The sequence below is a fragment of the Desmodus rotundus genome, chromosome 1 (assembly GCF_022682495.2).
Source record: "Desmodus rotundus isolate HL8 chromosome 1, HLdesRot8A.1, whole genome shotgun sequence".
Taxonomy (NCBI): domain Eukaryota; kingdom Metazoa; phylum Chordata; class Mammalia; order Chiroptera; family Phyllostomidae; genus Desmodus; species Desmodus rotundus.
The window spans coordinates 54,882,515-54,895,927 of NC_071387.1; the positions used below are offsets into that span (position 1 = coordinate 54,882,515).

A 13,413-nucleotide genomic window follows, 5' to 3' on the forward strand; every position below is an offset into this window, starting at 1 on the left:
ATAGATTTCTACAGAAATTCTGGTTCCATGAAAGATTCTTGAGGAGATGGGGAAGGCTGGTATCTTTCAGAGTGCAAAGTGATTTTGGAATGCAAAGAATTTCTTTGGGTAGAATTCCATGAAAGTTTGTCACTGACATGTGTTTCTGAATTATGAAATATGACTATGTGAATTAAGGAGTAGTTTCTCTTGATAAATAAACAATTAAGAAATACTGTGGACAGTAAGTCTGCTCAGTTTTTCTTCATGATATTCTGGGCACTTGCATCAGAATTGGTTAGTGATTTTAACTGTTTATGAACCTTACAAAGATAACAGTTTCAGTATTAAAATTTTTCATTATTTTAGGGGAGAAAAAACTTTCCAGCAACACAACAAAGAAAAATTTCCCTTTTGTTGTAAAGAAACACAAGCCAAGAGAAGGAAAGTAACATCTATACCATGCTCTATGTTTGTGTTTTTGTTTTTAAATGTAAAAAATAACAAATTATAGTGAACATGCATACAGACGAGCCAGTACTGGTCATTGTTAACATTTGTTCTTAAAGGGAAAAAATACTAAAACAAAGCTGACATGCTGTCATCACCTCCCCGCCTAAGAAACTACAAATTTAATGATGCCTTTTCACTTGATTTTTTAAAAATTATTTTATTGTTGTTCAAGTACAGTTGTCGGCATTTACTCCCCACCACTCCCCTCCACACCCCAGCCAGCCCCACCTCCTTCCCCTGATTCCACCCCCACTTGGTTTTGTCCATGTGTCCTTTATAGTTGTTCCTGAAAACCCTTCGCCCCATTATCCCCTCCCATCTCCCCTCTGGTTACTGTCAGTTTGGTCTTAATTTCAATGTCTCTGGTTATATTTTGCTTGCTTGCTTGTTTTGTTAATTAGGTTCTACTTTTCACTTGATTTTTATAAAACTGTTCATGTGTAGGTGTTCATAAACAATATAATATTTCAAGTGTTAATTTATACAGATGACATTGTACAAATCCTGCAACTTTTTTTCATTCAAGTTTTATGTTTTGACATAGTCTGATAGCTAAATTGGGTCTCTTTAGATTTATGTTACTGAGATTTGAGAGTTATTACTATCATTGCATTCTGTTCTCTATCTTTATCATTATAAAGGGGCCAAAGTTATTTTTCTTACTTCTTCTCCTTGTTCTTATACAGGCTCTGGCACAAATACTGCCCATTTTTTATTACAAAATCTTTTATTACAAAATCATAAGGATGTAGTTGTGTAACACAACAATATCACACTCAAGCACACCACATGACATTTAAGGTGAAATGTTCAAATTAAAACTATAAATTATTACACCCATATTATTGCCCTACCAGTCACACTCAAGGATGTGTTAATTTCTGCTGGATCCTGTATTTAAGAGGATTAAATCCACCCTCATCCTTAAATTGCACTGGAAGTTATTCAGTTCAATCAGTTTCTATTATTTTGTAGTCATTCTTGAGCTTTTAACATACCTATACATTAGAGCATATTGATATTTATAAAATGATCAATACATCAGTTTTTTTCCTGATTAAGACAAATATCTTACCCTATTTTTATTTCCCTTCCTATTGTCTTTTCTGACCTCCTTTCATATCAGTGTTTACTACTTTGGTTATAACTTTTTTTCAAGTATATTTTGTTGATTATGCCATTACAACTGTCCAAATTTTTTCCCCCTTTGCCCCCATCTCCCCAGTACTCTCCTTCCCTCCAGCAATCCCCACCCCCAAGTTCATGTCCATGGGTCATGCTTGTAATTTCTTGGGTTTCTACATTTCCTATACTATTCTTAACATCCCCCTGTCTATTTTGTACCTACCATTTATGCTTTTCTTATTCCCTGCACCTTTTCTCCTATTTTCCTCCTCCCTGCTGATAACCCTGCATGTGATCTCCATTTCTGTGATTCTGTTCCTGTTCTAGTTGTTTGCTCAGTTTTTGTTTTTTTAGACTCAGTTGTTAATAGTTGGGAGATTGCTGTCATTTTAGTGTTCATAGTTTGATCATTTTCTTAAATAAGTCCCTTTAACATTTCATGTAATAATGACTTGGTGATGATGAACTCCTTTAGCCTTTCCTTGTCTGGGAAGCACTTCATCTACCCTTCCATTCTAAATGAGAGTGTTGCTGGATAGAGTAATCTTGGATGTAGGTCCTTGCCTGTAATGAATTTTGAATGCTCTTTCCAGCCCCTTCTTGCCTGTCAAATTTCTTTTGAGAAATCAGGTGATAGTCTTCTGGGAACTCCTTTGTAGGTAACTGTCTGCTTTTCACTTGCTGCTTTTAAGATTCTCTCTTTAACCTTTGGCATTTTAATTATGAGGTGTCTTGGTGTGTCCCTCGTTTTGTCCAACTTGTTTGGGACTCTCTGTGCTTCCTGAACTTATATGTCTATTTCTTTCGCCAGATTGGGGGAGTTATCTTTCATTATTTTTTCAAATAAGTTTTCGATTTCTTGTTCTTCTCCTTCTAGCATCCCTATGATTTGGGTGTTGGCACATTTGTAGAAGTCCCAGAGTCATCTTATTCTCTCCTCCTTCTTTTGCATTATTGTTTCTTCATTCTGTACTGGTTGACTGTTTATTTCTTATGTTCCAAACTGTTGATTTGAAGCCCAGCTTCCTTCCTTTCAGTGTTGGGTCCCTGTCAATTTTTCTGCTTCCTTCCTGCCCTGTTTCCAGTCACTTCCCCCACTTTCCATATGCAACTGGCACCCTTCTAGCTGCTGCCCTGGTGCTGAATCCCAGAGTGGGTGTGTTTATATAGGTTTCTAGGACTGTATGGGGTCCTTTAAATGGACTCTCATGAAACACTGGCAGTTTCTTCCACTTCCTCAACCCCTACTTGTTTTTGTAGCCAGAAGTTACGAAGCTTCATTTCCCCCGTGCTGGAACCCTGGGCTGCATGGTGTGGCCTGGTGCTGGGATCACTTACTCCCCAGGTGTCCCTCTGTTTTTATCTGCCAGGTGTGAATGTGGGGCCAGTCCACCCAGATCAACAGCTCCCCACCACTGCCTCGCCACCAACCACACCTCATCCTCTGCCCCTCCTACCCATCTGAATATTTCTTTAAATCCTTAGTTGTTGTACTTGCATACAGTTTGATTTTCTGGAAGTTCTGGTTGCTTTTTGTTTTGAGTTTAGTTATGATCATTCATATGGTTGTGACAGGAGGCAAAGCATGTCTACCTGCACCTCCCCATCTTGACCAGAAGTCTCTAGTTATAACTTTTTTAAAAACCCAAGTTGTTTTTGCCCTGACTGGTGTGGCTCAGTAGATTGGGTGTTATCCTGCAGACCAAAAGCTCCTGGTCAGGGCACATGCCTGGGTTGCAGGCCAGGTCCCCAGTCCGAGGCATGCAAGAGGCAACCAATCGATGTTTCTCTCACACTTCAATGTTTCTTTTTATCTCTTTCTCTCTCCCTTCCCCTCTCTCTAAAAATAAATACATAAAATCCTTCTTAAGAAACCAAGTTTTTGAAATCTGTGAGTTACTAATTTATTGACAAGACTTGTCTCCCCTTTTTTGGCTATTTCATGTTGAATACTTCAAAATGTTTTTGTACCATTGACCTTTCAGTGAAGGTCTAAGAACAGAAAATTGTCTCGATCTTTGCAAGTCTCAAAATGACTTTATTTGTCACACTGATTTTTAGATACATTGACTGGGTTTAGAATTCTAGATCCCTAGTTATCTTTACTCAGCATCCTGTAGATACTCCATTGTGTTCTGGTGTCTATTGATGAAAAAAAGTTGAATGTCAACTTGATAGTTCTTTGTGTTCGCTCTCCACTGAGTTTCACTGAAATTTTTCTAGGTGTGGATTAATTACTATTTGTTTGGGATTCATTGTACTCCTTTAAATTAAAACTGTATGATTCAGTTCTAAAATTTTGTTTTCTTTTAGAAATATGCTCCTCTCCCAAATTCTCTATCTCCAATCTCAACCTCCTAGAAGTTTTCACAGTCTAACCTCCATACCTTAGCATCTCTTACATCATTCATCTCTACCCCTCCATGCTAGGTTCTAGGTGGTTTCCTCACATCATTCTTCCACTTCACTGAACTTTCTTTTTGAGTCTAGTCAAAGTTCAACCCATCTAAACAAATTATTTTTTAAGAACTGTATTTCCTGATTTTGTTTGACTTTATCTCTTCTAGTTTCATAATCTCCTGTATTCATTTATGAATCTTAGTGATTCCAGTATGTCTTTGAGCATTTAAAACACTTATTTCAAAGTCCCTTTAATCTTTCTTGTTTCTAGTTCTTAAAGTAAGAATTCTGCCAGTTATTGTTTAACATTGAATTTCATTGTGTTTGTAAACTTGTGAGTTCATTTTCTGGGGCATTTTCTTCTCAGAGTGTTTTCTTTAGAGCTTTGTTCTGTGTAGACACTATTTCTTCCTTTGGAAAAATTTTTAGATGGTTTCTTCTAGGGCCATATATGTTGTCCTGAAACTGAACTGTTTGTTATGTTAATTTTGTTGAATGGGAATCCAAGATGTAACTGGTATGAATCTGGCTTCTGCATTCACATGTAGCAAAGCCTCTTGTGAGTGACTGTGGTCTGGGAGGGAAAGCTGGTTTCCTACTGTGACCCTGGGTTTAGTAGATACTGATTTTTTGGTCCTCATTGGAACAGGGCTTTCCCAGTTCTGAAAATGCCCCATTTCTGCTCCTTACTGTCCATTCTTTCCTTCCTTGAGAACACACATTTGTTTGTTTCCATAATAGGGGAAGAGGACTGTTTTACTGTCATATCCATGTCTTTGGAGCAGAGATGGCAGTATTTCCCAGCCTGTTCAGTTTCTCCAGAAAGAAGAGTGTTGTCGGTGTTTCCGAATGTTATTTCACTTACTACTCTCACCACCTGTGGGGGAAATGGCATCATCTCCATTTTACAGACAAGGTACTGGTTTCAGAGAGTTAGTGACTCACCCTAAGTCGCAGGTAGTCAGTGCAGACCTAGATTTCAACTCAAAACTGTGTGTTAACTTTGTTACTTTTTCTGCTTCACAGTATTATTTATTTTTAATTTACATTATGCCCTCATGCCTTGTAGAAACTAGGTTTGGAGACTATTTTAAAGAGAACTAATGTGCAACATGAGTGAATTTCATTTAAAAATATCTGAAAGGTTGTTGTATGGCACATCCTTCTTTTAGAGATTCATTTTCATACTTAAAAAAAACCATGGGTGGCATTCTGAAATGCAACTGTGACACCTTTCAGCCTCTCCTCCCAGAACTGCCTCATGCTCACTGGCATTGAACTTCAGATTGACAGCACTTCTCTGATGGCGGGCACTGTCCCAGACAAAAAGCTCCCTTTCTGACTAAATACAGAAATAGCGCTAACCCTCCACACTCCTCCCCCGCCCCCCAACATGGCTGGCACCACACACACTACACTCACTCCTTTGCTATTTGCAAGTTTATTTAACAGCCAACCCAACTGTCTCCTTCCATGGAAAGTATTTTCCTCATTGTCTTTTGGAATGCCTCTGAAGCAGCTTCTTTTAACCAATAAAAACATTTAGTTCTTCTATTTTGGGAAAGTTTAATATTCCCGTATATTTCATGTTGGATAAAATATGTTGAATGCTAGCAACATATCTTTTTTTTTTTACTCCATTCTTCATGCCAGTCTTAAGAAATAATCTGTTTGCATTCATTCTACTTTGGCTGCTCCTGCTGCAGTGAGGGACACCTTTGGATCAAGTTCCCAATGGCAGCACCGTTGGGGGAAAGTCTGCATTTTTTTAGGATGACGGGCATCGCTCCTGGTGCCATTGGGTCCCGCCCTGCTTCCGGGAGTGGGGCTGTTATTTAAAGCACTTAAATCTTCTGAGCCTCACCAAGTGTTTTCTGTTTTTTTAAATGATCTTCAGAAGTGCTTTGGGGGAAAATTTAAAATGTCACACTTGAACTATGTACATTTTTACTAGTGATGTTAAAGCACAATGCAGCAGTCAGATCAAAAGCACACTGAAGTTTCTCTTGCGTTGGTCCTGAAAACCTCGACTTCTACAAGGGAGAGGTCTAGACACCCAGAAAGTCCTACGGGGCCATTTTTTAAAAAACCTTAGACTTTCTGCAAACCTCTGTCTATTCTACTGAATTCAGAAAAATTACAGGCAGTCTCCAACTTGCATTTCAGAAGTTGTCAAAGGAGAGCCCTGATCTGTGACTTGAAGTAGGTTGAAAGGGAAATAACCTATTTGTACAAATTTGTACAGATGTTTCCTGTAGGAACAGTGATAGAGAGGAAAGAGGTAGCTTCCCAGATTACCCTGGAAGCCAATTAAACCAAAACCTCAGCGCTGCTTGAATGGAAAATGTGGCCACTAGCCCTTGATACTTCCAGGCACCAGAGACCTCCTCCTGCCCCAAATTAACTCCGTTTCCAAACACACGTTGGGATGGGTGATCTGACAGCGGGGGTTCTAACCCTAATATCAGGGACTTATTGCTGTCCCCAGGGCGTTGTGAGTATGAAAGGTGTGGAGATGTGGGGAAAGCTCCAGATGCACAATGGGTGCAGGTATGAAGGCGGGCACCAACTCCTGCTTTCTGGATTCCTGTGTTTGTGGAGTACCTCAGCTAATGTAACACTCCTGTCTCTAGCCCCACCGCTTACTCTTCTCTGGAGAGGTGACTGAGGATGACCTCCATTCATCCGTGTTACTGCACCAGCACTGGGGAAACCTGCCTTTTATCTTCCTCTTCACCTGGGGTCAGCGGGGGGCAGCCAGTCTGGGTTGGGGTGTCTGCTCTACAGACTCAGACTTTCCCTGGGGTGGGTGTCTCCTGGCTTAGACTGGTGAAGCACCAAGGGCAGAAATGGAGCAAGCCCTCTGGCTAGAGATCCAAAACCACAGTCTCTGATCAGCTTTATCTGTAATAAAGCTACACTTTGATCTTAAAAAACAAACTTGTAGATGCAGTGCAGACAGGAGTGAGTCTAGCAGATCAGAGAGCGAGGCCAAAGCGCATGTGGTGCAGGCTCTGAGTCTCCTCCAGCGGTGGGAGCCTCAGCCAAAGCCACGGAAGGAGAGATTTTTCTCTCAAGATAGTAAGATTTGCATAAAAAATACTGGCTTGACTAACTTCCACATCTTTCCCACCCTCACCATCCCTTAAAGGTTTAGCGTTCTGGAAAATCCCTGAAATGTGAACAAAGAAAGCTGAGAGGCAATACCTGGTACTTTTAAAAATGGAAATTCTCAGGCCACAGCACAGACATACTGAATCAGAAACACTGGAGCCAGGGCCCAGCGTTCCATGTTAACAGCCCTCCCAGCAATCTAGACACACTGAGGGTTGAAAAGTCAATGCCCTAGGAAACCTCTCTGAACCTGCCCAATGTCTAAGCCAAGGCGTTTGTCCTGAAGCCCTGGAAGCCTCTGAAAGAGTGAACATCTCAGCTTCCACACTACTTGTCCCAGAAGGCTTCTTGCACCCAACAGTGATAACTACATCCTTTATTTCAATGGAAAATAAAGGATGTCATTGTCATTGTCATTGATGTCGAGTCTTGTCATTGGAAAAAATGGCCCCTAGATGCATCTAGAGCTTTCACGGGGTTTCCAGGCTGGGCCCATGCCCTGTGTCACACGCCTGCAGGCAAGGATGGTTCCCAGGATCCTGCAGCCTTGGCCAGGGCCGTGAGCAAGCAGAGGGGATGCCCAAGTCACAGGTCATGTGTACGCATCTACCTCAGACCTCATCCTCAAAACTGGGTCAAGGGCACATCCTGTACAACCTTGTGAATGTACTTGATGCCACGGAACTGTAGAACTTAAAAAGGTTAAATGTAACTGTTAAATTTAAAAAGATACATGTAATGTGTATTTTACCACAATAGAAAAAGGAGTGGAGCCTGGCTGGTGTGGCTCAGTGGATTGAGTGCTGGCTTGTCAACTGAAAGTTTGCTGGTTTGATTCCCAGTCAGGGCACATGCCTGGGTTGTGGGCCAGGTCCCCAGTGCGGGGTGTATGAGGGGATACATTGATGTTTCTGTCCCTCTCTCTTTCTCCCTCCCTTACCCTCTCTCTAAAAGTAAATAAAATCTTGTATAAAAACAAGGAGGGAGCATCCTACACAAAGTCTGTCCAGAGGCGCTGTTTCAAGGCCCAGCCTTTTGTACTTAGCTTGAACAGAATTCACAGAAGGCACTGAAAATACTGGTTTCTGTGACAGTGTCGCTCTTTGAGATCAAGGATCACCCCTTTATTGATTCCATTCCTATTTCTTTGTTCGTTGAACACATACTACAGGTAGGAGCCTGGCTGAGCACTGGGAATCCACTGATGTATGAGATCTGGTCCCTGCTCTCAGGGAACTTGGTCTAATGAAGCAGACAAAAACAAAAAAACCTAACAATAACAACAAAAAAAAATCCCAGGCCAACAGAATAATCACTAATTGTGCTAAGAATATAGGGAAAAACTGCTAAGAAAGAAAATGATAGAGCCCATTTCCTGGAAATGTGTGGAAGACCTTTTGGAGAAGATGCCGAAAGATGAACAAACAGCAGCCAGCACAGCGAGGCTGGCAGGGAGTGCTCCGGGTGGAGGGTACCACACAGGGAAGGACCCGAAGGTGGGAAAGTCAGGCACACAAGGGTCAGGTAAAGTACATGAGTGACTTAGTAGTGGTGAAGGACAAATAGTTCACTTCTACACTTCATCACTTGTCTTTGCCCTGACGGATTTGGGGGGCAGGCAATGGATGCACTATTGTGGAAATAACTTTGTTGTTCAACCACTAACACCTTACAGCGTGATAAAGACGTTAGAAAATGCTTTTTACCTCCATGCTTAGTTTTCACATCCTTGTCCTTCCTCAGAAGGGGCAACTTCATGCCCTGCTGGCTAGCTTGTGTTGAGAGCCTGGTTTTCAGCAGAGGAAGGGAGGTCTCCTGGTGAGCAGTGACCACGGAAGTGGGGTGGCCTGCTGTCACTGGTGGGTACTGGAGCTGTTCAGCCTGGGTTCAAGCAGTGGCTCTCCCTCACCAACTGTGTGACCTTGGGCATCTCTCCATGCCATGCTCTTCATGTGTAAAGTGAGGTGTTATGAGGTTCCAATGAGATAATATAGTTTAAACACTTAGTAGTACCTGACACCTGAGAAGTACTCAGTAGATAGCCATCACTTAATTATTATGTTAAGAAGGAGCCATGGGTCCCCTCACTTCTCTACTGCTTAGTTAGGGTGAAATAAATTGTTTCACAAGCTTTTTTTTAAGTGTGAGAACAAGTGGACCACTTGCAGAGCACTCAGTAGATCACTCAGACCATTTGTCCACATCGCTGTCCTAACTTAGTAAGAGGGGAGCAAGCTGCCACGTGAGGAACCAAGTGTCAAGGCTAGAGCACGTGCTTAACAATCATCAGGGAAGAACATCTGAAGCATTTGCTATGTCCAGGAGAAACACTTGTGGCAGGCCAGCTACTTGCCTACCTGAAACCCGTTCTTCCCCTTTTCTCTAAATAACAAACCCCTGATTTCTTTTGGGGCAGTAACATGCCCAGGTAAAAGAACTCCCTGTGACTCTTCCAGTGAGGAGTGGCAATTTGAACCAATCCTGGCCAGTTAAAAGCAAGCAGAAGTTACCAGGAGGAACCTTGGGAAACCATTTCAAAAGAAGCTGACTTGGATGGAATTTGCCCTTTGTCTCTTGTTTTTCCTATCTGGAATGGGTGTGTGATGCCTGGATATGCAGCAGCCATCTTAAGAATCTGAGGATGAAAACTATCTGCAAAGAAAGGCAGGATAGAGAGATTGAAGGAGCCTTACAGCTTGGCTTACTACCTCTGGACTTATTGTTAGGTGAGAAAAAATAAACCTCTGTTTGATTAAACTTCTGTAGTTGGGTTTCAGTTACCCACAACCTAACACATTCTAACAAAAAGGCCAACGTGGTATTCACTGCTAAACAAGATATACACACTGTTTTCTTAGCTAGCCAAAGATAAATCAATAATGTAACAATGGTATTGGGTTAGGTACTCTCTACCCTTCAAATCCCTCTGAACCTGTACACAGAAGATTGAAAAAATGGACCAAGAAGACATTCTTCAAATTGAAATGCTTTTATTAGAATACTAATAATTACAGATAAAAAAAACCCACACACATGAAAAAAAGAGAAAAAACACTCAAAAACTATTATAGATTAGCCAAATTAGAGAAAAAGACTTTGCAGCATATACAAAATGTAAACATTTGCCCTGGGATTTCCCACAGATGGCACCGTCCATAAGGACTTATTTGGAACAAAAATATGTCTACTGAGTCTCCACCGTAGCCTCTACAATGTCTGTGAACTTGCTGCACTGAAGTTAAACTTCCTAGCACACCCCACTTTTCTATGCAAAAAACTAAAAATGGGTCCCAGTCAAGGCGATTTGAACATCAACTGCTGCAAGTGGAAGTAGAGGCACTGAAGCAAATCAATCTTCCAACTATGAGCTCCCACTCCCTATGCCAATTGTATTTACACTGACCTTGAGAGAGATCACAAAAATATACACAGTATATAAATCCCCTACTGAGTCAGGCGGTAGGTGAAATATTTCTTGCTTATCAAATGCTCCAGAGAGAGGCATCAAATCAGTCACTTGAACTCAGGAGGAGAGGACTAAGAAGAGGCCCTCTTCTGTTCAGAAAATGGAGACTCGTAAACTTCCATGGGTGGGCAGGTACAAACCAAGTGCTGATCTCCATAGATGTCGTCAATCCGGGCGACGGTTGGCCAGAATTTGCTCTCTGGTTTCACAAAGGGCTGTAAGAGCAAAGGATGGAAGTGTTCTGCAACATTCTGAGGGGCTTCCCTTGGGAGAGGAGATGGCAATGACGTCCCCACAGCCTAAGACACCACTAGCCCAACAAGTACGCAAAATGTATAAGAAGCTAAAATCCAACACTTCATCACCATCCCCCCAAATCCAGCTTTCGATGCTTGTCTCCACCCCCTTGAATGAACTGCACAGCTCCTTCTCTTTCAGAAAAGAAAAAAATTGCCTTTGGGGCCACCTCACTGGCGGGTGATGGTAGAAAACGCCTACTTGACAGGGACTCCCCTTCGGTCTTCCTCCACTGTGTGCCCTGCAGAGTCCCAGGCCTATGGCTGACACTCGGACTCAGTTCAGAGGTCTGAAAGCCAACACCTGTGTTCTGCATCCTCCCCTCGTCGTAACCCACATTTCACAAGGTGTCCCACATGTGGTTACTATGAGACTGTCAATGTGGGAGCCCTTCAGAGTAGGCGAAGGCCCCTCATATGCACGTGAGCACAATCCCAGCCCGCACGGTCAGCTTCAGGGGAGAACTTACCAGCGGGAATGCTGCCACCTCTCTAGAATATGGCCGGTCCCAGTGCGAGGATGTGACACAGGTCAGCGAGTGTGGAGACATCTGAGATGGACATGGGTGGGAGAGGGATCAGAGCAGAACACTGCTTCCTCCTCAGTCAGGAGCTTCTGACAGAAGCCCATGGACAGAGAAGGCTGTTCTGTTTCAATTTGGGGGGAAGGAAATCTTGGTAGGAAATCTTTTATTGTGAAATATTTCAAATATCAGAAAGTTATGGTAATATATAATAAGCACATCTACTGCCCAACATAAATCAACACATTGTCATATTTGCTTAGCCTTTTAAAATAAAAAGCATTAGGGGCAGTTAAAACTGCCTGTATTTGCCTTCCTCCCCAGTGATAACCACTACCTTGAATTTGGTGTTCACCATTCTTATCATGTTTTATATTATTACTGCCCACATTAATAAACAACACATAGCATAGTTTGGTACATTTTTAAACCTTATATCATCCTATGAGCATTACTCTCCACTTGCTTTTTGTAACTCAGTATTATGCTCTTCAGATGTCTATTGCCATTTTTAAAAACAGCCTAAATCCTGAAAGACTCAGCAGTATCCCGAGAAAAAGGAACAGTACGAGTGATCACATTGCACCCCTTCATTACCCTGTCGCATTCACACTAAGGGGCCTGCCTTCTCCCACCAGCTCTCCAGAAGTTGCTTGAGTTTCTCCGAGCATCTCAGATGTGCCGCCGGCTTGAAGCCGCAACAGCACAAGCATGGCCTTCGTGGTGTTGTCAGTGCTTGACACCCAGCTTAGTCATCCCTGGACTTCACGAGAAATTTAGGGCTTTGACCGGATGTAAAATGAACACATTCGGGAAGAGGTGGGTAGTGCCTAACAAATTTTTCTCCAACATAAGCCATAAAAATTGTAAAACATTCAGGCCAAGTACCAACCCAGTTGTTCTAAGCAGTAAGTCTCTAATATAAGAACTTCTCTATATCCCAAGTGTGCGAGGTAAATAATCTCACTAGAATGCATCAAATAGAGACACAGAATAAGACTTCCTCAACTAAATAGAGCCCTTCAGCCTCTGCTCCCTCTTTAGCAACCAGTTGGGGGCCTGTGGTGTGTAACTCCCACCACCCCCAAACAATTACATATATAAAGTTAAGATATTGAAAATATCTACATTGTGCCTGAGGAATCACTACATTCAAGATTTAAACTTTCAAGTAATAAGTGCATCATCTTCTCAGAAGAATGGCCTTAATTCTAAGCAAGAATATCATCTTCTGATGAGAGAGTTCGGGGGTTGCTGACACGCTGACCCGACAACTCTCCTCCTCTGTGGGACGTTTGGAATAGAGTACCAGCGCCCACACACCTTCAGCGGGTTGACCGTAGGGTCCAGGCGGCCCTCCTCGATGTCGGCGATTTCCTGCCGAATGCTGATCATGGCGTCACAGAATCTGTCCAGCTCCGCCTTATCTTCCGACTCAGTGGGCTCGATCATGAGAGTCCCTGCCACCGGCCAGGACATGGTAGGGGCGTGAAATCCTGCAAGGGGGACCAGGCAACATGTGTCACTTAATGTTGACCTCCCCAATTTGGAAGAAACACTCCCTATCTTACAAGTTATCCCAAGGAAATCATTGCTAATATATGTACCTGGGGAATCATTTCAGCACTGTTTATGAAAGAAATCTAGGAAATAATATCAGTTAAGCAAATTTTGTAGGTTATCCACACAATAAATATGCAACCATCAAAAGTATGTAAATATATATTTGTTAAATTGTGTAAACGTTCAAAAATATTACGTGAAAAAATCCAGCTACATAATGATATTATCCTATTTTATTTTTAAAAAAGGACTAAGTATTTACATATGTATGTTTATATATATGTATATTATGAGGGAAGACATCTTGAATACTAAAGAATACCAAAGATTAAATATTAAAAGAATACTAAAAAATAAATACTAATTAAGTACTAAAGAAGAAAAGTAAAATTTTAACAGGGGTTATCACCAGAAAATGAGACAGGGATTTTTA

General features: G+C 41.8%; 1 protein-coding gene across 1 annotated transcript in view; it reads right to left on the reverse strand.

Annotated features, from left to right (window-relative positions):
- Window positions 1-10,103: 10,103 nt before the first annotated feature.
- Window positions 10,104-13,413, reverse strand: part of GLDC (glycine decarboxylase) — an 81,150-nt gene continuing 77,840 nt past the window's right edge. Inside the window, exons 23-25 of the mRNA XM_024558343.3 lie at window positions 12,741-12,913; window positions 11,364-11,444; window positions 10,104-10,812 (exon numbers count right to left, since the gene is read on the reverse strand). Of these exons, the coding sequence (XP_024414111.2) occupies window positions 10,669-10,812; window positions 11,364-11,444; window positions 12,741-12,913 (398 nt within the window). The 3' untranslated portion in view covers window positions 10,104-10,668. The remainder of the gene's footprint in view (window positions 10,813-11,363; window positions 11,445-12,740; window positions 12,914-13,413) is intronic.